General features: G+C 45.5%; 2 protein-coding genes across 3 annotated transcripts in view; one reads left to right on the top strand and one right to left on the bottom strand.

The window, feature by feature from the left end:
* The window catches only part of SLC31A2 (solute carrier family 31 member 2), a 543,264-nt gene that overhangs the window by 200,839 nt on the left and 317,431 nt on the right, over positions 1–24,994 (top strand). The gene's annotated exons all lie outside the window — the stretch shown is intronic.
* LOC307207815 (uncharacterized protein) overlaps positions 1–24,994 on the bottom strand; it is a 150,760-nt gene that overhangs the window by 71,308 nt on the left and 54,458 nt on the right. For both annotated transcript variants that reach the window (XM_079961896.1, XM_079961897.1), the window contains exons 7-15: positions 15,381–16,190; positions 14,478–14,522; positions 11,956–12,075; positions 9,513–9,551; positions 6,846–6,899; positions 5,421–5,474; positions 4,894–5,001; positions 4,271–4,324; positions 748–801 (exon numbers count right to left, since the gene is read on the bottom strand). In XM_079961896.1, coding sequence (XP_079818022.1) covers positions 748–801; positions 4,271–4,324; positions 4,894–5,001; positions 5,421–5,474; positions 6,846–6,899; positions 9,513–9,551; positions 11,956–12,075; positions 14,478–14,522; positions 15,381–16,190 — 1,338 coding nt within the window. The remainder of the gene's footprint in view (positions 1–747; positions 802–4,270; positions 4,325–4,893; positions 5,002–5,420; positions 5,475–6,845; positions 6,900–9,512; positions 9,552–11,955; positions 12,076–14,477; positions 14,523–15,380; positions 16,191–24,994) is intronic.

The following is a 24,994-nucleotide window of genomic DNA, read 5'->3' on the forward strand; positions in this document are numbered from 1 at the left end:
CTTCATGTTAGTGGCACCCTCCTTGTGGAACACCCTTCCAGCAGATGTCAAGGAAATAAACAACCATCTCACCTTTAGAAGACATCTGATGGCAGCCCTGTATCAGGAAGTTTTTAATGTTTTGATGTTTTAGTATGTTCTGATATATGCTGTGAGCTGCCCAGAGTGGCTGGAGAAATCCAGCAAGATGAGCAGGGTATAAATAATAAAATTGTTGTTGTTGTTGTTGTTGTTGTTGTTCCTCCACAGTACTTCTGAAGGCTGCTAACCTGCTCTTCAATTTTATCTTAAGGAGGAGGTGGAGATTGTGGAAATATATATGCACAGTTTATAAAAGAGGGCAGGGAAATTTTTAATATTTGAGGTCTTATTGTGTTTTTAATATTTTGTTGGGAGTTGCCCAGAGTGGCTCGGGCAACCTGATCAGATGCTGATGCTGATGCTGATGATTACAATATATGTCTTACAATATATAAACAAACACATAAAAGGGTGGGAAACAAACAAAAAAAATCTAAAATCCAAAAGTATTTTTAAGTAGCAGGATCCCACCCACTCAAGGTCACAGATAAGAGTCGAAGGCCTGCCGAAAAGGAAATGCTTTTGCCTGGTACCTGTGTAAACTGCTCTGAGATTTATTTTTTATTTTATTTTACTTTGTGAACACCAGTATAAAAATATTTTTTTAAAAAATAAATCAATCAAATATGTGTTTATTGTGCACGGGGTCTCATCCGCTACACTCACCTTTGCCCCCTTTTCTCCTTTTTCACCAGGAGGGCCGGGATCACCCAGAAAACCCTGAAAGAGGCACATACAGCTGATTTTATTTGTCCTGCCCAACTTCAAAGGCCCCATAGTGACACATATACAAAAACGATAAAATTATTGAGGCACCCTCCATTATCTCTCTGGATACTGGATGCCGGAGTTCATTCACACACATGGGATGCATGTTTTTCGGTTCCTCAACTGTTAGGCCTGATCTACACATGCAGAAGGATGAGGCAGTGGGGATTAAAGTGGCTGTATGAAATCAGCCTTCTTGTAATATTGGGATCCCATCCTGTGGTTCTCAGCAGCTGATATTCAGAAGTATTACTCCTCTCACCATCAAGGAAGAGCATAGTCTTCATGACTAGTAAAAAAATTCCTTCCAGTAGCACCTTAAAGACCAACTAAGTTAGTACTTGGTATGAGCTTTCGTGTGCATCTGAAGAAGTGTGCATGCACACGAAAGCTCATACCAAGTACTAACTTAGTTGGTCTTTAAGGTGCTACTGGAAGGAATTTTTTTATTTTGTTTTGATTATGGCAGACCAACATGGCTACCTATCTGTAACTGGATTCATGACTAGTAGTCATTTATAACCTTATCCTCCAGAAATTTGTCCAACCCTCTTTTAAAGCCATCCAAGATGGTGGCCATCACTACCTCCTGGGGAAATGAGTTCCATGGTTTAACTATGCACTGTCTGGAGGACTTTCTTTTGCCTGCCCTGAATCCTCCAACATTCAGTTTCATTGGATGTTCATGAATTCTAGCCTTATGAGAGAGGGACGAAAGCTCTTCTCTGTCCACTTTCTCCATGTCATACATAATTCTGTAAACTTATCATCTTACACACCTTTTCTGTAAACAAAAAAAGTCCCAAATGCTGCTGCAACCTTTCTTCAAAGGGGAGTTACTGTGGGATGTAAGAATCAGGTGCAGTCAAACACAACATCGCTGAGTAGACATGAAGGTTGTCTGAGTCCTCCAGCCGGAACTTCTTGCTTTTCAGGACTGACTCGAAACTTCCTATGTGTAACTTGAGATGGGTGTGGCCTCTCAAGAAGTAGAAAGAACCACAAGCTGGCTACCATCTTGTCTCTCTTGTCTCTATCGGTGCCATCTTAACAACAACACTACTAAGATGCACACATGGCTCCAGGCCAAGAGAAGAAAAGGGGGGCTTTCTCCCATAAGGAGATAGCCACCATATTTAAACTATGTTCTAACCTTTTAAGTCTGCCTTCTGGGAACCTTTGTGTGAACAGATGATTACTTGTGAGTAAACATTTTATACTTTACAGAAGACTGCGTAGTGTCTTATTTTAGGAAGGATTAAACAGGGGAAATACCAGGAAATATTTACAGAGACTCTAACGAGTCTGAGCAAGCTACCTGCTGTGTGTGTGTTTAAAAAAAGGGGGGAATGTTAACTCTGCTGATTTTGTTGAACTTGTAAAGACAAGTTGGGATAGGATATCTTAGAAAATATATATCCCCCGCATCCCTAAACATTCCCACAGTTACTTCATCCCCTTGGTTGTTTTCCAGCTCTACAATATCTTTTTGGACATGAGGTGGACATAACTGTACACAGAGAGTATTCTTTTTGACACAGTGCAAAGTTAAAACTATGGAATTTGTGCCTAAAAGAGGTAGTGTTGGTCACCAACTTGGATGGCTTTGAAAGAGGATTAGACATACAGACACATGGAGGACAAGGCTTTTGGTGGTTCTGTTTTCCCTCTAGCGTTTGAGGCAGCCTGCCTTTGAATTCCAAATTATTGGAAGAGAGCTGTTGCAGTCTGGTCCTGCTAGCAGGCTTCCCACTGATGCATCTGGTCAGCCACTGTGAGAACAGAATTCTGGTCTACATGGGCCTTCGGCCTGATCCAGCAGCACTCTTATTAAGTTCTTAGACTACAAGTGAATAGGGTTGGGAAACTCTGTTCTTGAATGATCCCCTACACAAATTACCAGTCTATGAGCCAGTTGCCCTGACTGCTCTGGACATCATCTGGATGCCCTGTCTGCTGCTTGGATGGCTTGCACTTGGCATGGTTCATAACTGCCTGCCATTGGTGAACCTGATCTCCACAAGTGTTTGCAGCACTGTGTTGAAAAATATGAATCTTATTTAGATCACAAGATGGCTGTTGCACATGGTTAATAAGCTAATCAGCAAACAGGAGAGGGAAACAAGTAGTCCCCCCACCCCCCAGATGCTTGCAGAAACAACAAACTGGAGCTCAGTACATTAGGAATGCTCCAATGATGAAATCTCAGCTTAATGAACTGAAATAGTGACCAGCTTCAGTTCTCCGCTAGCAGCCTCTCTGGTCCTCCCTTTGCATGAGCCAGGAAGCTGTAGCAAAATGTAGCTTCCTGTTACATTTGTGGGGCAGGAGCTACCCTGTCCTCCTGGGCTAGACCCCGTCCAGTGTTCTGCTTTGTGATTTGTTCTGTGATGGAAGAAAGCTTCAGGGGAGGGTTGTTCTTTATCAACTGCAAGGCAGTCAGAACTACCACTGATATCAACTGTAAGTTTAAGAACCTGTAGTTGAGCTTGCTTTTTTCCTCCTCCCTCTCATTCCCTTTTTTATCGTGTGTCCTGCCTTTTTGGATTTGGATGGTGGGTCCATCACCATCCATGTCTCTTGGTCCTACATACACAGACCCTCTTAGTGTCCCTATTTTCCAGGAGCAGTCCCTGATTTAGAGAAGCCATCCCAGTTTCTGATTTGATCCCAGAATGTCCTGCTTTTCCTTAGGATGTCCCTATTTTCATCGGAGAAATGTTGCAGGGTATGCACACATTGTGAGGCAGAACTTTGGGCCTCCCTCTTAAGAGCCCTCCCTCACAAATACCCCTGGTCACAAGCTCCCAGCGTCTGTAAGCAGCTAAGTAGAACTGCTGTTAGCTGCTAACTCTGTGGACGTGGGGTGGTTCTGGGTTTACCAAACCCTTTCTTGTAAAAAGGTAAAGGTACCCCTGCCCGTACGGGCCAGTCTTGACAGACTCTGGGGTTGTGCGCCCATCTCACTTAAGAGGCCAGGGGCCAGCGCTGTCCGGAGACACTTCCGGGTCACGTGGCCAGCGTGACATCGCTGCTCTGGCCAGAGCCAGAGCCAGAGCCAGAGCCGCACACGGAAACGCCGTTTACCTTCCCGCTGGTAAGCGGTCCCTATTTATCTACTTGCACCCGGAGGTGCTTTCGAACTGCTAGGTTGGCAGGCGCTGGGACCGAGCAGCGGGAGCGCACCCCACCGCAGGGATTCGAACCGCCGACCTTTCGATCGGCAAGCCCTAGGCGCTGAGGCTTTAACCCACAGCGCCACCTGCGTCCCTTTCTTGTACCACAGTTTAAATCATGATTTGGTTGCCCAGATGCAGCTGATGGGACTGGCAGCTCCCGAACAAATTAATAGCAAGTGACTTTGGTAGTAAAACAAGAGATATTATTGGGTTCTTCCAACAAGCCTGTAGTTCCAACTCACCTCATCTCCTCTGTCTCCAGCAGGCCCCCAGTCTCCCCTAAATCCTTGTGGACCCTGCAGGGAAAGGGGAAAGGCAGACACATACAACTAAGCACAGAAAGTTGGGGAACTAGGCTTGGTTCCAGGAGGTACCATTGACAGGGCTAGCTCTTGTTTCTTTTTGCTGGGTGCCTGAGCATGATGATCTCAGTACACCCATCTCCTTTTTGCTGCTGCTGCTTGCTCATTTAACCTCTTCTTCTGGGTAAAGTGCACACAGCAGGAGAGTCCAAGACAAGAGATGGATGTAATGTCAAATTTCCGCACTGATCATTACATGCACACTGGAGAGGGGAGGTAAATAAGCAGTGGTTACAAGCCAGGAACGTAGAGGCTCTGAGAATCATCAGTAGCCCTAGCGCAAGGTGGTAGATCTTGCTCTCAGATAACACCAAATTCCGGTGGCAGCCCTGGCTGCTGAAAAATGATCCAGTTGCAGATGTTATGTTAGGATGTTAGCGGCAGGGTAAACAAGGTACTAACTTATTTCCAACCTTCCTTTCAGTGTCAGCACTAAGCAAAGCCATTTTTTTGTGCGGGGGGTGGGGAAAGTTGACAGCGCTTTATTAAATCTGGGCTCCTACCTGTTCACCTTGGACGCCAGGTTGTCCGGGCTTTTGATCTGTGCCGGGAAGTCCATCTGAACCAGGAAACCCAGCATGACCTGGAAGGCCTGGTGGCCCTGGTTCACCCTTGAGAAAGAGGCAGCTTATTATTAAAACCATAACGGAGGAAGATATGCATGAAGTCCTACTTTGCATCCCCTAGTTCAGGAGTTGCCAAAGTGCCACCAGTGGCTGTCTTCCCCCAATGCCCCACAAAGCCTCTGAGCTACTCTATTCACTGCACCCTTGACCATGCAGTGTGGAGGGTAGTTAGGAAAATTGCACTCTTTCCCACTTCCTCTTTCAGCTCTATGTGCTTTTTTGAGACTCAGGTTAACTCTACTGGATACGATTTTCCTTGAAAAAGCAGCGTTCATGTGTGTGGGTGTGCATGCATCTTCACTGTTTCTCTGTGGGGACCGATCCAGGGAAAGTAGGAGAGTAAGTGACTAGAGGGGGTGGTGCCCTGCACTATACTAAGAGATGGGAAACAGTGTGGGTCTTACCGGGTATCCAATCCATCCTTTTACACCTGACTCCCCTGGATGTCCAGGAGGTCCCTGCAGATAAAAGCTCAACATAAATACAGTCATCACAAAGGCAGAACCCTCTCCCCTCACCCACCGCCCCCCAAAACAAGGGTCACAATTCTGCACTGGGGGAAGAATATATCCCAAAGATATTGGATATTCCACCTGCCATGATCCTGGTGTCAAGATCCCCTTCTTCAGGGGATGAGGTTGGGTAAGGAGGGGAACTGCAGAGAAGATCAGCCCCAGACACATTTCTGCAAGAGGAGTCTCCAATGCCAGTGCCTCTCTGACCTGACAACAGGGCCATCTTACCCATAGGCGCTAGGGGTGCAGGGCACCTGGGTGCTGGGCTCTCAGGGGCACAGTCCAGGGCCGATATTTGGAGTCCAGGGATTGGGAAGAGCCGACAGCCGTTGCCGAGTGGAACAGAGCCCGTCGGAGCGCTGCAGCTCTTCTGCTGCAGGTGAGCGAGGCGCTGAGGCAGCCAGCCAGCTCCGCCCTCTTGCGTGTTTGGGATTGATGGGCCGTCGAGAGGCCCGCCCAGTGCACGCTGCTCACAAGAGGTGCCCAGCTTCACTCAGTCACTGCTGCCACTGCCTCGGGCTCGACTGTTGTTGTGCTGGGCTCTGCTTGCCCACCCTCCCCCAAGGTGCCTGGTCCCGGCCTTGTTCTGCTGCTGCTGCCACCTCGGGCTCCTCGGTTGCTGATGAGGTGGCTGGCCAGGCCAGCTCTGCCGTGTGCGCCTCGCCGGCCCACCCTAAAAAAAGGCTAACAACTCTGGGCAACCTGGGGGGGGGGTGCCGGGCACATCTTTGCACCCCAGTGCCACATATGCTTAAGACGGCCCTGCCTGACAATGTTGCACTGCTCACCTTTAAGTCAGAGGAATACATCAGGGAAGCCCCAGAGAATCCCTGCTCCGTCAGAGTAAATGACTTATGGAGCAGGACTGGCCTTTTTTATTTGAAGAAATATTTTCCAATGAAGGAGGAGCTAGCAGTTAGGATGCATCAGCTGCTCCCATACAGGGCTAAGTCTCAGGCTGATTGCTGCTGAAGCAATATCTGTCCTGGCTCCCACATACAGACTCGGTAGATCCTTGGCTCAATTGTTATTAAGGTTTTATTCTAGAATTCACTGCTTCGGTTCTCAATATTTTTGGTATATGCTGTGACATTTAGTTTTAAATAATTTCTTTTCTTTGGGACATGGGGGGGTTACATTGTTTTTGCCAGTGAATTTTTATGACACTTTCCCCTACTATATACATGTTTACACACATTGTTTGGTTGGAGAAATGCAAATTTCTAAGTGCCGTTGCATTTCAGTTCACATATGGTTTTGAAATGTGTGAATTTAATATGAACCAAACATAATTTCTCTCCCACTGCTACTTACAGGCAATCCTTGCTTTCCTGGGTGACCGGGTAGTCCAGGCGGTCCAGGCTGGCTCTAGATGATGATATTCAATAAATAAAAAGCAACACAGTTACCCACCAAACTGCTGAGAATGAACCTGGTGAAACTTGGGGCCCATTCACACACACACTACAATCAGACATTTATTTTCTCTCTCCTCTTCTTCCCCCGCCCACCACAACTCCACTTCAGGCAAGCGTGTGAACAAGAAACACACAAAATCCCAAGTAAGGATGTTGTGATCTGGGGTCAGATGCTTCAGGGCATTTCCCTGTGGGTCAGGTAAAAGGTAAAGGTAAAGGTACCCCTGCCCGTACGGGCCAGTCTTGACAGACTCTGGGGTTGTGCGCCCATCTCACTTAAGAGGCCAGGGGCCAGCGCTGTCCGGAGACACTTCCGGGTCACGTGGCCAGCGTGACATCGCTGCTCTGGCGAGCCAGAGCCGCACACGGAAACGCCGTTTACCTTCCCGCTGGTAAGCGGTCCCTATTTATCTACTTGTACCCGGAGGTGCTTTCAAACTGCTAGGTTGGCAGGCGCTGGGACCGAGCAGCGGGAGCGCACCCCGCCGCAGGGATTCAAACCGCCGACCTTTCGATCGGCAAGTCCTAGGCGCTGAGGCTTTAACCCACAGCGCCACCTGCGTGTCAGGTCAGGTAGTGACACCCAATTCCACATGCCACCTGGTGGCAAGAAGAGGGAGTTACAGGCCAGTTTACTAGTATCCTATTAACCAGGGGTCAGCAAACTTTTTCCACAGGGGACCGGTCCACAGTTCCTCAGACCCTGTGGGGGGCCAAACTATATTTTGAAAAAAAAATCCCCCCAACTCTCCCCTCCCTTCTCCACAGCACCTGACAAGCCCCGGTGCCTGCTTATCTGTGCCTTGCGAGCGGCAGGGGCTGGTGGTAGCGGCGGCAGAGGGACGATGAGTCGCATGAAAGAGCAAACTCCGGAGAGGGGCTGTTCTGCTTTAAATGGTGCTCAGCCAACCATGGCTCCTGTACCTTGCAAGTGACAGGGGCTGGTGGTGGTGGAGGGACGATGAGTGGCACGAAAGAGCTGGCTCTAGAGAGGGGCTGCTTAAAATTGCACTCAGTCAACCGTGGCTCAACAAAACCCAGCCCCCTTCCACCTCTAGGCAGGGCGGGGGAAAGCCTGGAGGAGGGAGGGAGGAGGCGCTGCCGTGGTGTGTGTGTGTGTGGGGGGGGAATGGCACAGCCCGAACGATCAGAATCCCCACGCCGATCCACATGGCGATTCCCGGGCCATCCATGGGCTGGATCCAGAAGGCAATTGGGCCAGATCTGGACCCACAGGCATTAGTTTGCCGACCCATGCTATTGACCCTGCAAATCAGGTGATGGCAGAGAGCCAATCCAGTGCTATGGCCTGCTGTAACATGTAATAGAATCATAGCATTGTAGAGTTGAAACCTGGAAGGGGTCTTGAGGATCACCTAATCCAATGCCCTGCAATGCAGGAATATGCAGCTGTCCCTTATGGGGATCGAACCTGTGACCTTAGTGTTATCAGCACCATGCTTTAAAGCTCCAAGATCTGCTAGGTTCCCTTAGTCTGAGCCGCTCATTGATGAGGGAGGTCATCTTTGTAGCTCCAAACTGGCTTTAAGTAAGAAGGTAGGCAGGTGGGGGCAGACTGAGAGCTAACTGAGCTTGGTGGAGCATCACCCCGTCTGACCTAACAGCAGCAGCTGACACTTCTTGAACAGTTTGGGACCAGGTTATCTGAAGGACTACCTGTACATGGATGAGTCAGTCCAAACTTTAAGATCTGCACTGGAGGTTCCAGTCTCTGGTCCAATGAGTGGGACCAGTGATATTGTGGTGGTTACCAGGGACAATATCTTGTCTATGTTGGCATCACACCTTTGAAACTCCCTTCCTAAGGAAATACAATGGCCTGTCATTGGTGATCTCCAAGGGGAGCTTAAAGCCATTTTTGTTCTATTCTGTGAGCTGTATCACCTCAGAGTAGACTCTGAAACAAATGCACCTAAGTAATGTCCATCATGAATTATGGTGCTGGAGGAGACTCTTGAGAGTCCCATGGACTGCAAGAAGTTCAAACCTATCCATTCTTAAGGAAATCAGCCCTGAGTGCTCACTGGAAAGACAGATCCTGAAGCTGAAGCTCCAGTAGTTTGGCCACCTCATGAGAAGGGGAAGACTCCCTGAAAAAGACCCTGATGTTGGGAAGGATTGAGGGCACAAGAAGAAGGGGATGGCAGAGGACGAGATGGTTGGACAGTGTTCTTGAAGCTACCAGCATGAGTTTGACCAAACTGTGGGAGGCAGTGGAAGACAGGGGTGCCTGGCGTGCTCTGGTCCATGGGGTCATGAAGAGTCGGACACAACTAAAGGACCAAACAACAACAAATGTCCATCAAATTCAGTTGGTCTCCTCCAAGAAGAACTAAGATTGGATACAGCCCAGTGTCTGCAGACTTTTAATTTGCTTTGTAGATATCTGCTGCTGCTGCTAAAACATTAGAGGGGTTAGTGGGGTATTGTGTCTTCACGCTGTGTATCTTAAATCTTTGCAAACTGCCTTATGAGGGCAGCATGCCTTGAAAGGTGAGCTAGAACCCTTTATAACAACCACCGGGGGGGGGGGGATACTTACTGGCCAGCCCGCACGAAGAAGCTGATAAAATGAGGTTTGCTTTTAAAAAAAGAAAAGAAGGGAGAGTGAGGGACAAGGTAACAGAAACACACTGCTAATTTTGTTCTCCAAAAAAAATAAGCTAATAAGATTTTTACAAGGTTAACATCCTCTGGAACGTTTAAACCAGAAAAGACAGATTTCTTTTGAAAGGGAAAGGAGAAAAAATGTTTGCTATTTTACTGAATTTCTGAGATCAGAGAAATCGGAAACTTGATATTGCACATCATTCTAAATAGGGGAAGAGGGATGTGGCTGAGGGGAGAATTGAGGGAAACTGAGCTCAGAAATCTGTTCTAGGAAAATAACCAAAGATCTTTCAACATATGGAAATATTTCTAATAAAAAAAATGCACAGAGCCGCTCTTGGACAGTTGACAGATGGGCAAACTCAGCTCAGGATCAAGAAGCAGCAGACCCCTTTGGCTCCTTTAAAGTTGATCCCAAATTGATTAATGTGAACAGAAACGGCAAAAAATAAAATTAAAAAACCCTGACAATCTGTCAGGAGGGCTGAGAGACTGGTGAACCATATCCTACCCACTTCCCCTGCCTTCTTCTCCCAGGCCAGTTAAATATATTTTTCTCTCTCTAAACACACTCATGTACATCAGGAGGAACTATAGATCTGGAAATGTTTCATTCTAAAGCCATGAGGGTAGAACTATGGGGGTGGCAGCAAGGGAAACATTATCCTTCACTTGAACATTGAGATTCTATTTTCAACAACAACAACAACAACAGAGGGAGGAGAAAAGGGCTGAGGGATCTTCAGTGTAAAGCAGAATTTTTGCATCAAAAGACAATATGGAAAAACAAGGGGAGTGGCAGATTGCTTTCTTCATTTTAAGCAGAAAAGAATGCAAGCATGTTAGAACTTAAAAAGAGCCCTACTGGATCAGGCCCATCTTGTCCAACATTCTGTTCTCACAGTGCCCAGTCCAGGAAAATCTGCAAACAAGACCGGAATGCAATAGCACTTCTTCCCACCTGAGAATCCTAGCAGCTGATATCCAGAATCATTGCTGGCTCCATCAGTTGGGGTAGAACACAGACATCAGGTTGAGTAGTCAATGAGAGCCTTCTCCATGTGTTTGCCCAACCCCTTTCCAAGCCACCCAAATTAGTGGCCCCTGTTGCCTCTTGGGGTGAATTCCATAGTTTACAGGGCTGATCCCATCATGAGCCAGGTAGCCCAGGTGGTAGATGGAGGGTGTGGATTGCACTTCCCCATCCGCTGCCTGAAGTGCAAGCCAGGACTGATTGGCTAGACAGTCACTGTTCCTGTCCATCAGCCCATTACTGTTGCTGCCACTCCCTTTCTATATTTTTAAAGCTAATTTTAAATGCAATTATAGCAGCAGCACAGGCATTCTCTGGGTGAGTCTTCATTCAGACCCACACTACACCCACTTCCTCATTCCTGCCTCAGAGTTCTAATCCAAGGCAGCCATGATAAAAGCTGAAACGGGGCAATCTCTTAATTCTGGGCCCTTTGCACTACACGTTTAAAGCAGCGTCATACTGCTTTAAAAGAGTCGTGGATCCGCTCTCCCCAAATCTTGGGAGCTGTAGTTTGTTGAGGGTGCTGCGAAAGAGACTTCTATTCCCCTCATAGAGCTGTAACCCAGAATGGTTTTAACAGTCAGTGCCTCTGTCAGAATGGTTAATGGCTGCTTGCGGAGATAACAGCCTGGGACTCCGGCCTGTCTTTCACAGGATTTATTGGGTGCCAAAACGAAGTACAGTGCAGAGGTTTCAAAAGCATGTCTGCCTCAATCGCTAACAGAATCCGGAAGTGCTCCACACCTGTTCCCCCTCCAGCAGAGAAACCCCGGAAGCCCCCCCCCCTTTCTTTTCCTTACGTGAAAAACTAGGCAATGGAGACTGCTCCTTTCTCTCTCTGGTAGCAGCCTTTGGGTTCCTCCCACTCTCATCTTCCGTGTCTCCTGACAGCCTCTCCTCCCCCAACTCTGACGAAGTACAGCTGCTCAACAGAGGAGGAGGCTCTCTGTACATTCCTGTCTCTCCCCCCTCCCCTGAAAACCAATCCCTGACAGCCTCTTCCTATGGAACACTGTGAAATGTAGCTCTGTGAGGAAATAGGGGTCTTCTAACAGCTCTCTGTGGAAGACAGGAGTGCCTGGTGTGCTCTGGTCCATGAAAAGTCAGACACGGCTAAACGACTAAACCACCACAACAGCTCTCTGCTCCCTCAACAAACTACAATTCCTGGTGTGCTTTGAGGGAAGCCATGACTTGTTTAAAGTGGAATGATACTGCTTTAAATGTATAGTGCAGCTGGGGCCCAGGACTAGTTAATCGTGTACACTTATGCTTCTGGCTATGCCCATTGCTGAGACTTGGCAGCCCCCTCCCCAAGGGTCACTAATTCTTAACTTACAGTAAATGACAGCCAATCCTCCTTTGAATTCCTCCAGAGAACAACTGCTGGGACCCCAGGGACTCCAGGATGCCCTGGGTCTCCAGTAGGACCTGTTCGTCCAATTCCACCAGGGTATCCCTAAAGAGAAGAAAATTGTGCCTTCTTTATTTTGGTTTTGGTAGAACAGCAGAGTTTTTGTTTGTTTCCGTCTGCCACATGTGAACATAAGAGCAGCCCTGCTGGATCAGGCCAAAGGCCCATCTAGTACAACATCTTGTTCTCAGGATGCCCACAAAATAGGACCCAAGCACAGTAGTGGCACTCTCCCTTTCTGGGATCCCCAGCAACTGGTATTCAGAGGCAAAGTGCCTCCGACAATGGAGTTAGAACATAGCCATCATGGCTACATGTCACCCATCAACACAATGTTGTAGCACAGTATAGCACTGTTTGTGTATAGTTTACCATGTATCCTTATGTAGATTCACAGTGTTGTCAAAGGTAAGCAGGTGTTGTGGGTGGATAAGGATCCGGCATGATGTTAGCACCCAGCATCTGTCAGGGCTCTTGTCCCAAAGCCATAAGACTCTATGAGTAGTAACAGCTCATCTTGGCCCATCCTGAATCCAGCATCAGATTCCATACCTAGCTCCCCACTCCAAACCCCAATGATGTTTCTTTGCAATGGAGTCTGAGGAAGGGACTTCTGACTCCCTGAATCCTGAAGAGCACCTGCAGACTAAGGGTTGTAACCAATTAAGCTGTGTACATATATTTCAATGGGGCTGCTCTGAGTAGAACGAGTATTGTATGCAGCCCCAAACATTCTTGCTCAGGGGCCAATGGCTGTCTCAAAGGACATTGTGGTCCTGAAACCCTTGCTTTTGAACTCTGATCTAGCACCCTTGGTGCTATCCAGGGTCCTGACCTTATCCCATTGCAAAGCTGGCTTAGGGAACCCATTTGTGCTGTCACTTCCTTGCGGTAACAGAGATGCCTCTGGATCAGGTCAGCAGCATTGGGGGTTAATGGGGGCTTGGCAGAGTTCAGTGACATTTGTCATAGGTCTTCTGTTTTGAGTTTATGAGCAGCATGCAGAAATTTCTTGCAATGTCCCCAATGTAGCATCACTCTGGGCTGCTATGAACAATTAGATTGTACCAGATCAACAAAGAGGAATTTCTTTAAGACATTTCAAGCCTTGACCACACAGTTTCATAACATGAGGAATTTCAGTTACCGCACAAACTTTTCTTTCCTTTTCTTTAAAGAGGGCTGTTTCATGGGGAGGCCTTGTGCGTTCTTCAGATGTGGCTAAGAAACAGTTTAGAGCAGAAGCTTAGACCTAGCTCACTTCCCATGCTGGTGTGCTCTGCCCCTAAGGGTCCCACTGACTCTTCATGGCCCACACAAAAATGAGTTACTGAGCCACAGGGTGTGCACCCTTGCCTTAAAACTGTAGTTATGTTAAACAACAATAAGGGAGCTTTTCCTTCTCCATGCCTGGTATAAAAATGATGCCTGGCTTAGAAGAAGGAAGGGAGAAACATTATAAGAAAAAATAAATAAAGTAAAGCCCTGATGGTTCAAATCAAAGGCCCAGCTAATCTTACATCCTGTTCTAACAGTGGCCAACCAGATGCCCCAATGGGAAGCCTCCAAGTACAACTGCAGTCTTTTGCCATTTGTGATTCCCAACAACTAGTATTCAGGGGCATACAGTCATACCTTGGAAGTCGAATGGAATTCGACTTCCAAAACGTTCGAAAACCAAAGCCCCATCAGACATCCAGGTTCCAAAAGAACATTCACAAACCGGAACAATCCAAGTTCCAGGGCATTCAGGATCCAAGGTATGACTATACTGCCTTTGAAAGTAGAGGGAGAAATTAGCACCATGGCTAGCAGCCATTGATAGTCTTACCCTCCATGAATTTGCTGAAGATGCAGCTCTTTACCCTAGCTTTTGACTTGAGTTCCATTTTTCTTCTTTTAGTATCCAGCTTATTTCTGGGGTTCTCAGTTGTTTTGGACTGATTTTAATACTGTATTAAAAAGTTGCCCAGGGCCCTTAGGGTGAAAGACAGACAATTATGGAGGAAGAGGAGGACAAGAGCTTAATTAATTAAGTGGCCCATTGGTAAAAGTTTTTATTGTGCCCAAGTTTCAGATTAGGACATTGGATTGAACAATCTTCCTCAGGGGAGGTTGCCAGCAGAGGTGGATTTATGGAAGCATGACCAGTTTGGGCACACTGGGCACAGAGCCTTGAGGGCTCTGCAACTATGATGCAGAAAGTAAGGCAAGAGACAGTGTGGCTCTCAACAGGATTAAGAAAAAAATCCCTGGTATATGACATAGAAAACTATGCCTTTTCCAATTCTCTATAAAATGACTTTGTCTTCAGCCTCAGCTGATGAGCTCAAAAGTTTTAATGGAGAGAGCACAATGGTTGTAAATGAGAATTTAAAATAACTCATCTTTTTAATCTATAAACTGACAGTGTTCACCTATTTTCAAGCACTTCCCAGTCATCTTACCTTCTCTCCCTTTGGTCCCATTGCTCCTCGTCTCCCTGGACAGCCCTGCAAAGCAACACAGACACCACCAACTTATTTAATGTTGGGATTCAACATTAAATGAGGAGAGTTGGCAATCTACAGTCTTAAATGTCTTCTAGATTACTTCTTATTCACAAAGTACACCAGGGGAGCTCCATTCACATCAATGGCCTTGAATGAGGGTGCATCGCAGGTCATCTTAAGCTAAGGTGTGGGAAGGGACCACTCAGTGGTAGATGCTTTTCCAAAGCAGAGGCAAAAATATAGTTCCAATAAACAGCAGGGGAAATCTCCAGTAATATGCCAAAAATGGCTGGTCTTTCTTCAGTGGTGAAGGGAACCCAGCAGTGGAGGCTGATCCATTAGGGAAAACAGCCCACTGCCCCACTGATGTCAACTCACCCTTGACCAGTCTCCACTCCCCAGGCCACCTACTTGCCTTCTTACCTGTTCAAGGAGTGTCCCTGATTTGCTTCCTCTTAGGGTTGCTCTTGCAGAACTCAGCAGGGAGAGGGGAAAACTAGAATTAGTTGGCTCTGCTGGTCACTGATTCTGGTTCTACCTCCTGTTGGGCTCCCCACCTTCCATTTTATCAGACTCAATGAGAAACAACTCAGGAGTCAGGGAAACAGAAAACACAATGTACATGTTCAGACTTTGATAAAACTCCTCCACGGTCAGACTGACCCATTGACCAAGTATTCCTCCTTCACTTCTCCCAAGGCACTGTACTTGACACCAAACGAAGAGCCGATAGCTCAACTTGACTTAGAAAGAAGAGCAACACTAGTTATTTTTTCATGATACACCAGGAGTCCCAGAACTGAACATGACTGCATGTGTCAATATCCACATAGAGGCCAATCTGCAGCTACTACTTACCGGCAAACCTGGCGGCCCAGGTAGCCCACGGGGTCCTGGTTTAAGGAGTATTTTTTGCTGCTCCATCAATTGCAAAGAGTGGGTAGGACCAAAGTTCTGAGTGGAAACCCCTTTCAACAGAGTCAAAGTCCTTTGTCTATGGGCATGTCCCTTGACAATGCCAGAGGGAGTCTTCAGTGATTTTGTGGCACCAGCGGGTGCTGCGGAAACTCTGGAAGGGTGAAGTACAACTCCCCTATCCACAAAGACTGCACCCTTCACACTGGAGTTAGGAAGAAAGGCTCTAGGTTTGTTTTCAGGCAATTCATTCCCATCCTCAGGGATTTTCAAGAGGGTGAGAGGGCTGTCAAGGTCTATGATGGTGGTTGGGAACTGCTCCCAAGACCCACTATCCCCCTTCGGCTTTCCTTTAGTGTTCTTATCCAGGGCTCTTGTGATATCCACTTTCTTGATACCCAGTTGACTTTCTTTGGAAGGGCTTTGAAAAGGGATACCATTGTCACTAATCACATGAAGATCCTGGAGCTCAGAAGAGGGCAATGAGTTACTGTTGGCAATGGAGCCATCAGTATTTCCTTTCTTCTCTGAGCCAAGCATTCTAGATCTAGTCATTTTCGTGTAAGTGGTGCTTGGGGGCTCTTCTCTGAAAGTGAGAATCCCCTCCTCTTCTCCATCCTCCTTTGGTCTTTTGGAAGCCATGTCTGAAGCTGTAGGGCTTCTTCTGCGGAATGTACTGGGGTTCTTCTGAAGATCTCTTTGTTCAACCATAGGAGACTTCAAAGCCACATCTGAATCAGCAAGCTCTGAGCCCTATAAATAAGAGAGAAAACGGCATTCTAGTGATTCATGCTTGTGCAGACTAGAAAGGTAAAAAGGTGCCTTTGTTGTCACTTGGCCGTAGTTCAATAATAGAGCATGTACTATGTATGCAGATAGACTGAGACTCACTCACTGGTCTACCCAGATAGGGCTGTAAAAAAAACCCTCTTGTATTAAACCCTGTAGAGCAGTTGCAAGTCTGGGTCTGAACTGGAGGTGATGGACCAGGAGTGAGATTTTGAGGTCAAAGTAGGTAGCTCGATGAGTATGTCAATCAAGTGTGCAGTGGCAGTGAAAAAGGCAAATTCTATGCTGGGGATTATTAGGAAAGGAACTGAAAATAAAACTGCCAATATCATAATACCGTTATACAAATCTATGGTGCATATGCATTTGGACTACTGCGTACAGTGCTGGTTGCCACATCTCCAAAAAGATATTGCAGATTTGAAAAAGGTTCAGAAAAGGGCCACCAAAATGATTGAGGGAATAGAGTGACTCCCATATAAAGAAAGGTTGCAGCATTTGGGACTTTTTAGTTTGGAGAAAAGGTAAGTAAGAGGCAGCTTGATAGAAGTTTATAAAATTATGCACTGTATGGCGAAATTGGATCCGCAACCTGCCTAACTTTTCAACAGGCACATTGGCCACATTGCTCTAAATAGGAGAGGAGGAAGGCATTGGGGGAGATCAAAACTGATAAATTTATGATGATTTGGTGTACTTTTATTCAATTTGTTAACAAAAGTACTCAGTCTTCTCTTTCGATAACAGGTTCTGCCCTCCCTTACTCTCTCCTCTGATGAACCAGCCACAACCTAAACTTTTTTCTTTCATTTATTCTGCTATTGTAAAAAAACTGCACTGTTGATCTAAATTGATTGTTCTGTTGTTGTTTTTTAAAAAAATGACAATCACCAGCATTTTTTAGCAAGTTTCTCCGAATACACACATTTTTTTGTTCGCAGATTAGACTAATACACACATTCTTGTAAAGCAATTTCCCCTAATATAAACAACATTCCTGCATGATATTTTCAGGGCTACATACATTCTGATGCACACTGTTACCCTAATATATGCATTTTGTACACATCAGTTGGCTGGAAAAGCGCACTGCTAAATGGGGAGACGTGCAAATCTAAAGAGGATAGCTGAGTTTAGTTTCATGTATTGTTTTGAAAAGCACAGATTAGGTTGCTTCACCTTTATATGTGGCCTGAATCAAATTTCTCCCCCACCTGTAGCTATAACAAATCTCCTGCAGCAACTGATCCACACTTTGCATTTCTAGGGTAAAGAATTACACTCAAAGGCTGCAATCCTGTGCACACTTACCTTGGAGTCAATTGTTTTTAAGTGGGTTTTACTTCAGAGTAAAACATGCACAGAATGGGGCTGCAAATCTTTTCAACTGCTACTGAGAAAATATATGATACCAAGCCAAATCCCCAAAAAGCCTTTTTCTAATTTTAGAAACCGTCTCACAAAGCATTTGGAATGGGTGATTGCTCAAGCTGACTTAACCGTATCAAGTTTGGAACAGGGAGACGGATGACAGGATGATTTTCTCTAAGTAATATGAATATGTGTACAACTAAAAGAGTGGAAATAGACACACACCCCACACATTTTTTTAAAAAGTTAAAGAGGAGTTAATTATCCTCTCAGTAACAAAATTTGTCATTATTTGTAACAATGAGCATATGATGATCACTGTTTAACGATAAAGGGCTCATTCTAACAAGTGTTACTCAGAGTAGACTCACTAGAATATTAGTCATGCCCATTCATTTCAGTGGGTTGAATCCAATGATAGTACTATTCAAAGCAGATCCACTGAAATGAATGGTGATTTCAATGGGTCTACTGTGAGTGGAACTTAGTTGGCAACATCACAATGGCTCTACTAACTAACAAAAAGTTATGGGCAATATGAAGAACAACAAAATAGTAGTACTAAAACAGCAACAGCAACAATAATTCAGGGGATAGACTAAGATTCCCACCTACCTTGAAAGTGCTGGAGGCTGGTCCAACACCCCACAAGCCCATCCACAGAAAGCCCATGCAGAAGAAGTCCATGGTGCTCTGATCAAGGACAGGGTGCTCAATGTAATGGACTAGCTCAGCATGGGCATTCAGAGTTTGGGGGTGATGGATGCCCTGCCCACTTGGCCACAGCTTAGAGTCCATTCCCCTTGTGGGATTTTGTCATACCATCGGGAGAAGAAACCACAAGGATGGCCTAGGTCCCAAAATGCCACAACTGCTGATTTGTATCAACATTCCAAGGGAAAAGGGAGGATGGCAAGGATATTTCCTTCCCCTCTCCTCCTCCTCCTCCTCCTCCTCGCACCAGGACTCTCTGGCATCACTTTGTTCTTCCTGACAATTTAGTGACTATGTTAGGAGTTTCCAGAAGCCAAGATCTCAGGATGTGTATGCATGCCATTTTTACTGAATTCATGGCACTCACCAAAACTTTGGCCAAACAAGTTGCTGCTGGAGGAGAAGTTCTTAAACAGACTCATAGAATCATAGAATCTTAGAATTGGAAGGTACAAACGGGTCATCTAGTCCAACCCCCGCAATGCAGGAATCTCAGCTAAAGCATCTATGACTGATGGCCATCCAACCTCTGCTTAAAAACCTCTAAGGAAAGCAAGTCTACCACCTCTCGTGATGCAGCTCTCGTGGGAGTCTGTTCCACGGCTGAACAGTTTTTACTGTCAGAATTTCTCCCCAAATGTTTAGTTGGAATCTCCTTTATTGCAACTTCATTGGTTTGAGTCCTATCATCCAGAGCAGGAGAAAACAAGCATACTCCCTCCTCCATGTGACAGCCCTTACAATATTTGAAGATGGCTATCATAACTCCTCTCAGTCTCCTCTTTTCCAGGCTAAACATACTCAGCTCCTTCAAGCGCTCCTCATAAGGCTGTTTCCAAACCCTTGATCATCTTGGTTTCCCTCCTCTGCACACTTTCCAGCTTGTCAACATCCTTCTTAAATTGTGGTGCCCAGAATGGGACACAGTATTCCACCAAGTTTGTAATTCCATCAAGAAAAGAAATGAGATTGGTCTGGCATGATTTTTTTAGGAAACCCATGTTGGGTCTTAGTAATCACAGCATCTTTTTCTAAATGCTCACAGACCGACTGTTGAATGATCTGTTCTAGGACCTTCCCTGGTATCAATGTCAAGCCGTTTGCCTGTCTCCAGTCTTTAGGGACCTCACCTGTTCTCCAAGAATTCTCAAAGATCATAGACATAGGCTCTGAAATTACATCCACAAGATCCTTTAATACCCTTTGCTGCAGCTCATCATATCCTGGAGATCTGAATTCATTTTAAGTAGCTAGGTGTTCCCTTACTAGCTCTTTTCCTATCTTGGGCTGCAGCTCCCTCCTTACATCATTTATTCTGTATCACCAGGTTGGGCATTGCTTTTCTTTTGGGTGAAGACACAAATATAGTGACAATGGGGAAGAAAGGTGTATACATGGCAGAATCAGAGAAGGCTGCTGCATTAGAGCAAAGGGGTGGGGAATAGGAGTTCCCTAACAAGTCCCTTTTACAAATTATAGGAATAAGAAGAATATAGAAAAATAGTTTGTACAGAGTCAGACCGCTGGACAATGTAGTTCAGTACTGTCTACACTGACTGGCAGTGACTGGCAGCAGCTCTCCAGGATTTCAGACAGGGAGCCTTTCTAAGTCCTACCTGGAGATGCTGGGCATTGAACCTGGGACCTTTTTCATGCAAGGCAGATACTCTGCCACTGAGCCATGACCTTCCCCACTTCCCAGGATTCTTCAGGGTGAGCCATGGTATAAGAGTGCTTTAAATGTATGGTGAAGTTGTGGCTTAAATTCTACTCAATGAAATGGATGAAGTTAACCTTTATGATGTTGTTGTTGTTGTTGTTGTTGTTGTTGTTGTTGTTGTTAACATTTACTTCTCACCTTTGTCAAGGAGCTGTAAGAGCTGTACACAGGTCTCCTCCCCATGTTATCCTCACAACAATCCTGTGAGGTATTTTAGACTAAGAGTGTGTGATTGGCCCAAGGCCACCCAGTGAGCTTGATGGCTGTGTGGGGACTCGGATCTTGATCTCCCAGGTTCTGGTCCAACACTCTTAACCACTGCACCACACTGACTCACGTCATCTCCATCAATTTAATGGGCCAAGCAGGTCTTACACTGGATTCTACCCCCCAGGTTTTGATACCAAACCTGTCACTACTGTGACATCTGTGCTACCAACAAAGGGAGGTGTGTGTGAACATGCACACGCGTGTTGAACAAGCACACTCTACCCCTGGAATGAATTTCTTCAAGCTTTACTGCGGTGACCCACCTCAGAGGGTGCCCTTTATCTCACAGCTCTCAGCACAAATGTTTCCATTCTGCAGCAAGTGTGTTGTTCTCCCCAAGAGCTCCTTGTGAGGTAATTAGAGAGGAGCCTTCTCTACAGAACCACAGACAAAGATCCACTGGCCAAGGCAACACCCAGAGGCATATAAATAGCTGCAAGGAAAGTTGAGGCTGGCCCATTTTCTGGGAGGTTCTATATAAAGAGCTGGCAGGCAAAGCCACCCCCAAAATACTCCAGGCCCCAAAAGGGGCAAGCAAGGTTACCAGAAGTATAATAGAAAACAAGGCAACAGACTTGCAGGAGAGGAAATTTCACTAAGTGCATCAGAACTGGTGACCACTGATCGCTGCACCACCACCACACACCTGAATTTATCTAACCTTTGCTGGCTTCTGATTTCTGGGCACAATTCAAAGTGCTGGTTATGACCCATCAAGCCTTATACGGTGGTACCTTGGGTTAAGAACTTAATTTGTTCTGGAGGTCTGTTCTTAACCTGAAACTGTTCTTAACCTGAGGTACCACTTTAGCTAATGGGGCCTCCCGCTGCCACCGCACCACCACTACACAATTTCTGTTCTCATCCTGAAGCAAAGTTCTTAACCCAAGGTAATATTTCTGGGTTAGCGGAGTCTGTAACCTGAAGCATATGTAACCCGAGGTACCACTGTATGGCTTGGACCAGTCTACCTGCAAGATCATGTCTCCCTTTATGAACCTGCCTAGGTGTTAAGAACCTTGGGGGAGCACCTTCCCTCAGTCCCTTCAATGTTAGAGGCTCAGCTGGTGGTGACACAAGAGCATTTTCTGTGGCTGACCAGATTGTGGGATTCCTTCCCAAGTGAGGTTAGACTGGCTTCCTCTTTGTTATCCTTCCTCTAGCATGCCAAGGTCTTTCTTGGCCTTTGAAAACTAAGTACAGACACTGCTGACCACTGGGCTGCTGTCAGAGTAAACTGGATTTTAATGCTCATTTTAAATGTGTTATGGTGTATTTTAACTACTTTGGTGTATTTTTACTACTTTGTAGTTATAATAATGTCTTTAAAAGGTTGTAAGCCACCTTGAATCCCAACTTGGAAGGAAGGTGGGATATAAAAACACAGCAGTAGAAGAAGAAAAAGAAGAATCTGCTTTTAAAGCCATCTGTGTTGCCAGCCGTCACCACAACTTGTGGCAGAGAGTTCCATAGTTTCTCTATGCGCTGGGTGAAGAAGCCCTGTCTTCTGTCTGTCCTCAATCTTCCAACATTATGAGAGAGGGAAGAAAAAGCTGCTTGTAACCGGCCAGCATGTTGGTGGCAGCGGTAGAGGAGAACTATGTCACATCCGAGAGATGGGTCCCAAGTGCCATAATTAGCAGTCACTGACTCATTCCTCCCCACTCTTTTCAAAAACCACCCATCAGGAGCAAACAGGACAGCCAAACCACAGCAAGGAAAGCCTGCAAAGCTCTCACAGGCCCCTCTGCCATCTGTGTCCTACTTTCTGCGTCTGTATGCCACAGAGGGAAAATGCATTTATTCGTTTATTTTAAAGCTATTTCTCTCACCCCCCTCCATACACACACCTTGCACTGAAAAAACTTTATATGAATTGCTGCATGCTCTCCAACATTAATCCAATGAAAATGGGAGAAATGAATGCAACAACAGCTGCAATGATAGTCTATGCTAGGTACTGGAAACAAAGAGAGACCCCAGGGAAAGAACAATGGCTAAATTAATTAATTGAATATGCAGAGCTTGCCAGTATGACATTTAAAATAAGAAATCAAGATGACAAACAGACAAGGAGTGAGTGGGAGTATCTAGGGAAACACTTTAAAAAACAAAACCACAAATATAAATTCCAGGTAGGGGATACTTTGCGACCAACAACTGACAACATAAAAGATAAGAGAGTGTGGAAAATAAGGTAAAGGAATTAATGTATATGCAGCTAAACAAGATGTAAAAAGAACTCTTGTATAAGAGTGGGAAATTGTGTACAGTAATTATAAAACTGAAAATAATAATAAAAATAATAGAAAATAGGGACATCCCGTTCCATAATGATAATTTTACTATTTATACCCCACACATCTTACTGGGTTGCCCCAGCCACTCTGGGCAGCTTCCAGCATATATAAAAACATAATAAAACATTAAACATTGCGGGGGAAAACTTCCCTATACAGGGTTGCCTTCAGACAGCTCAGGGATTGGATAACTTCATACCCTCCAACATTTCTCCAGTGGAAATAGGGACATCCTAAGGAAAAGTAGGACATTCCAGGATCAAATCAGAAATTGGGATGGCTTCTCTAAATCAGGGATGTCTCTGGAAAATAGGGACACTTGGAGGGTCTGTTGCTGGTGGTTCAGAACACCCGAGTCATATCAAGCCTCATGCTCCACCAGGAAACCCAAAGCCACTCTGAAAAGGCTACTAAAAGGACTATAAGGTTAAATAACACAGGCGTAGGGGAACCATTTTGTGCCAGAGAGCTACAATCTCACACCAGTGATGGCTGGGGCCAGATGAAAAGAGGGCATTTCAATTAAGTTACCTTTGCTAGGGCTGCCATATTTCAAAAAGTAAAAACCAGGAGGCCCTTAAAGTTTTTGACTGACTTTGTCAATTGACTTGCCTAAGATCTGGAACAAAGCTGTCAATTCCGCCTACAAAAATCATGGTAATGTCCGGACGTATAGCAGCCCTACCTTTGGACAGTGGACTAGTTGGTATACACAGACCATATCCCTACTACAGTGGTACCTCGGGTTAAGTACTTAATTCGTTCCGGAGGTCCGTACTTACTTAACCTGAAACTGTTCTTAACCTGAAGCAACACTTTAGCTAATGGGGCCTCCTGCTGCTGCCGCGCCACTGGAGCACAATTTCTGTTCTCATCCTGAAGCAAAGTTCTTAACCTGAAGCACAATTTCTGGGTTAGCAGAGTCTGTAACCTGAAGCGTATGTAACCCGAGGTACCACTGTATATGTTTAAAGTATGATGATACACTTTAAAGAGTGAGGCTTCCCCTTCCAAAAGAATCATGGGAACTGTAGTTTTTTAAAAGGGTGCTAAGAGTTGTTAAGGGAATCCTGCTTCCCTCACAGAGCTAAAATTCCTAGAGTTCCCTAGGAAGAGGGGTTGATCATTAACCACTGTGAGAATTGTAGCTTTGTGTCTTGGCTCCCACCGAAAGAAAAGCTTGAAGTGCAGTTTCTGCCAAAATCTTTAATGCTAAAATCAGTTATTGTACAGGGTTGTCAATGGACAATTCCTGCAACTTCTCCCACCCCCCGTCCTGCTCTAACCAGCACCTCTACAATGTCTCCTCAGGCCTCATGATTTTCTCCTAACTCCAGCACTCCCCTATCCTCCACCCAGGAGCCATTCTTATGATTAAAAAACACGTTTTAGTGTGGCAGAAATACTCATGGAAGGTGTGGCCTGTGGAGAGTCCTGAGGGCCAGTCAGAAAAGGCCTGGAGGTCCATATTCAATTACCGGCACTGTGGTTTTGTAGCACCCTGCTTGTGGTTAACGCTTAGCTGGAATGAAATATTCAATGCAGCAATAGAGAAATTAAAATAATAATTTATTTGTCAGACAAATAAATGAGAGGCACAGTGGTATATGGTTACCAAGCTCTGGCCTGGCCTCCTGCCGTTATGGCCAGCACTTATATTTCCTTAACCCAGCCCCCTTGCTCCTCCTGTGGCTGCCTCTGTCCAATCAGCCTGGTTGAAATTCCTATTGGCTGTTTGCTAGAACCAATCACAAAAGATACACCCATTTCCTTTTGCCCTTTTATGGGAAACAAAAAGCTATATATTCTTCTATCTATAAATGACAAATAAGTAGTAATATATCTTACATGTGCCTCAACAAGGAACCTTAATTACCAGCTCACCTCTTGCCCTCCTTGCCCTATTGCCCTCCAAAACAGATGGTTTAATCTTAAATTTTTATCTTAAACAGATGTCAAGGATCTTGAGTTCACATCAACATTGAAAGATCTCCTTCTTTTGGAGGTCTTTAAACAAAGGCCTGACAACCATATGTGTGCTCTAATGATGTTTCCTGCTTGGCAGGGGGGCTGGGCTGATGGCCCCTGTGATCTCTTTCAACTATATGAAATAAGAATCTAACATAAGGATTTAACATTTCTTAGCTTCTAATTCCTCTGCATAATTACATTTAAGCCAATATATTTAATACATAACATAAATAACCTTTTAAAAGGAAAAGAAATCTTAAAAGGATCTCAGTTTAAGAAAGAAACAACTTTAGAAAAAGACTTCCCAAAATACTCTGTTCCTTTCTGCCAGCCAGATGCTCTTGGCCTTTTAACCTTAGGAAAATATGGCTCAAGTTTAATGGGAGGCACATGGTTTTATTTTACTATTTACCAACTCTTAA

The sequence above is a fragment of the Podarcis cretensis genome, assembly GCF_951804945.1.
Source record: "Podarcis cretensis genome assembly, chromosome: Z".
NCBI lineage: Eukaryota > Metazoa > Chordata > Lepidosauria > Squamata > Lacertidae > Podarcis > Podarcis cretensis.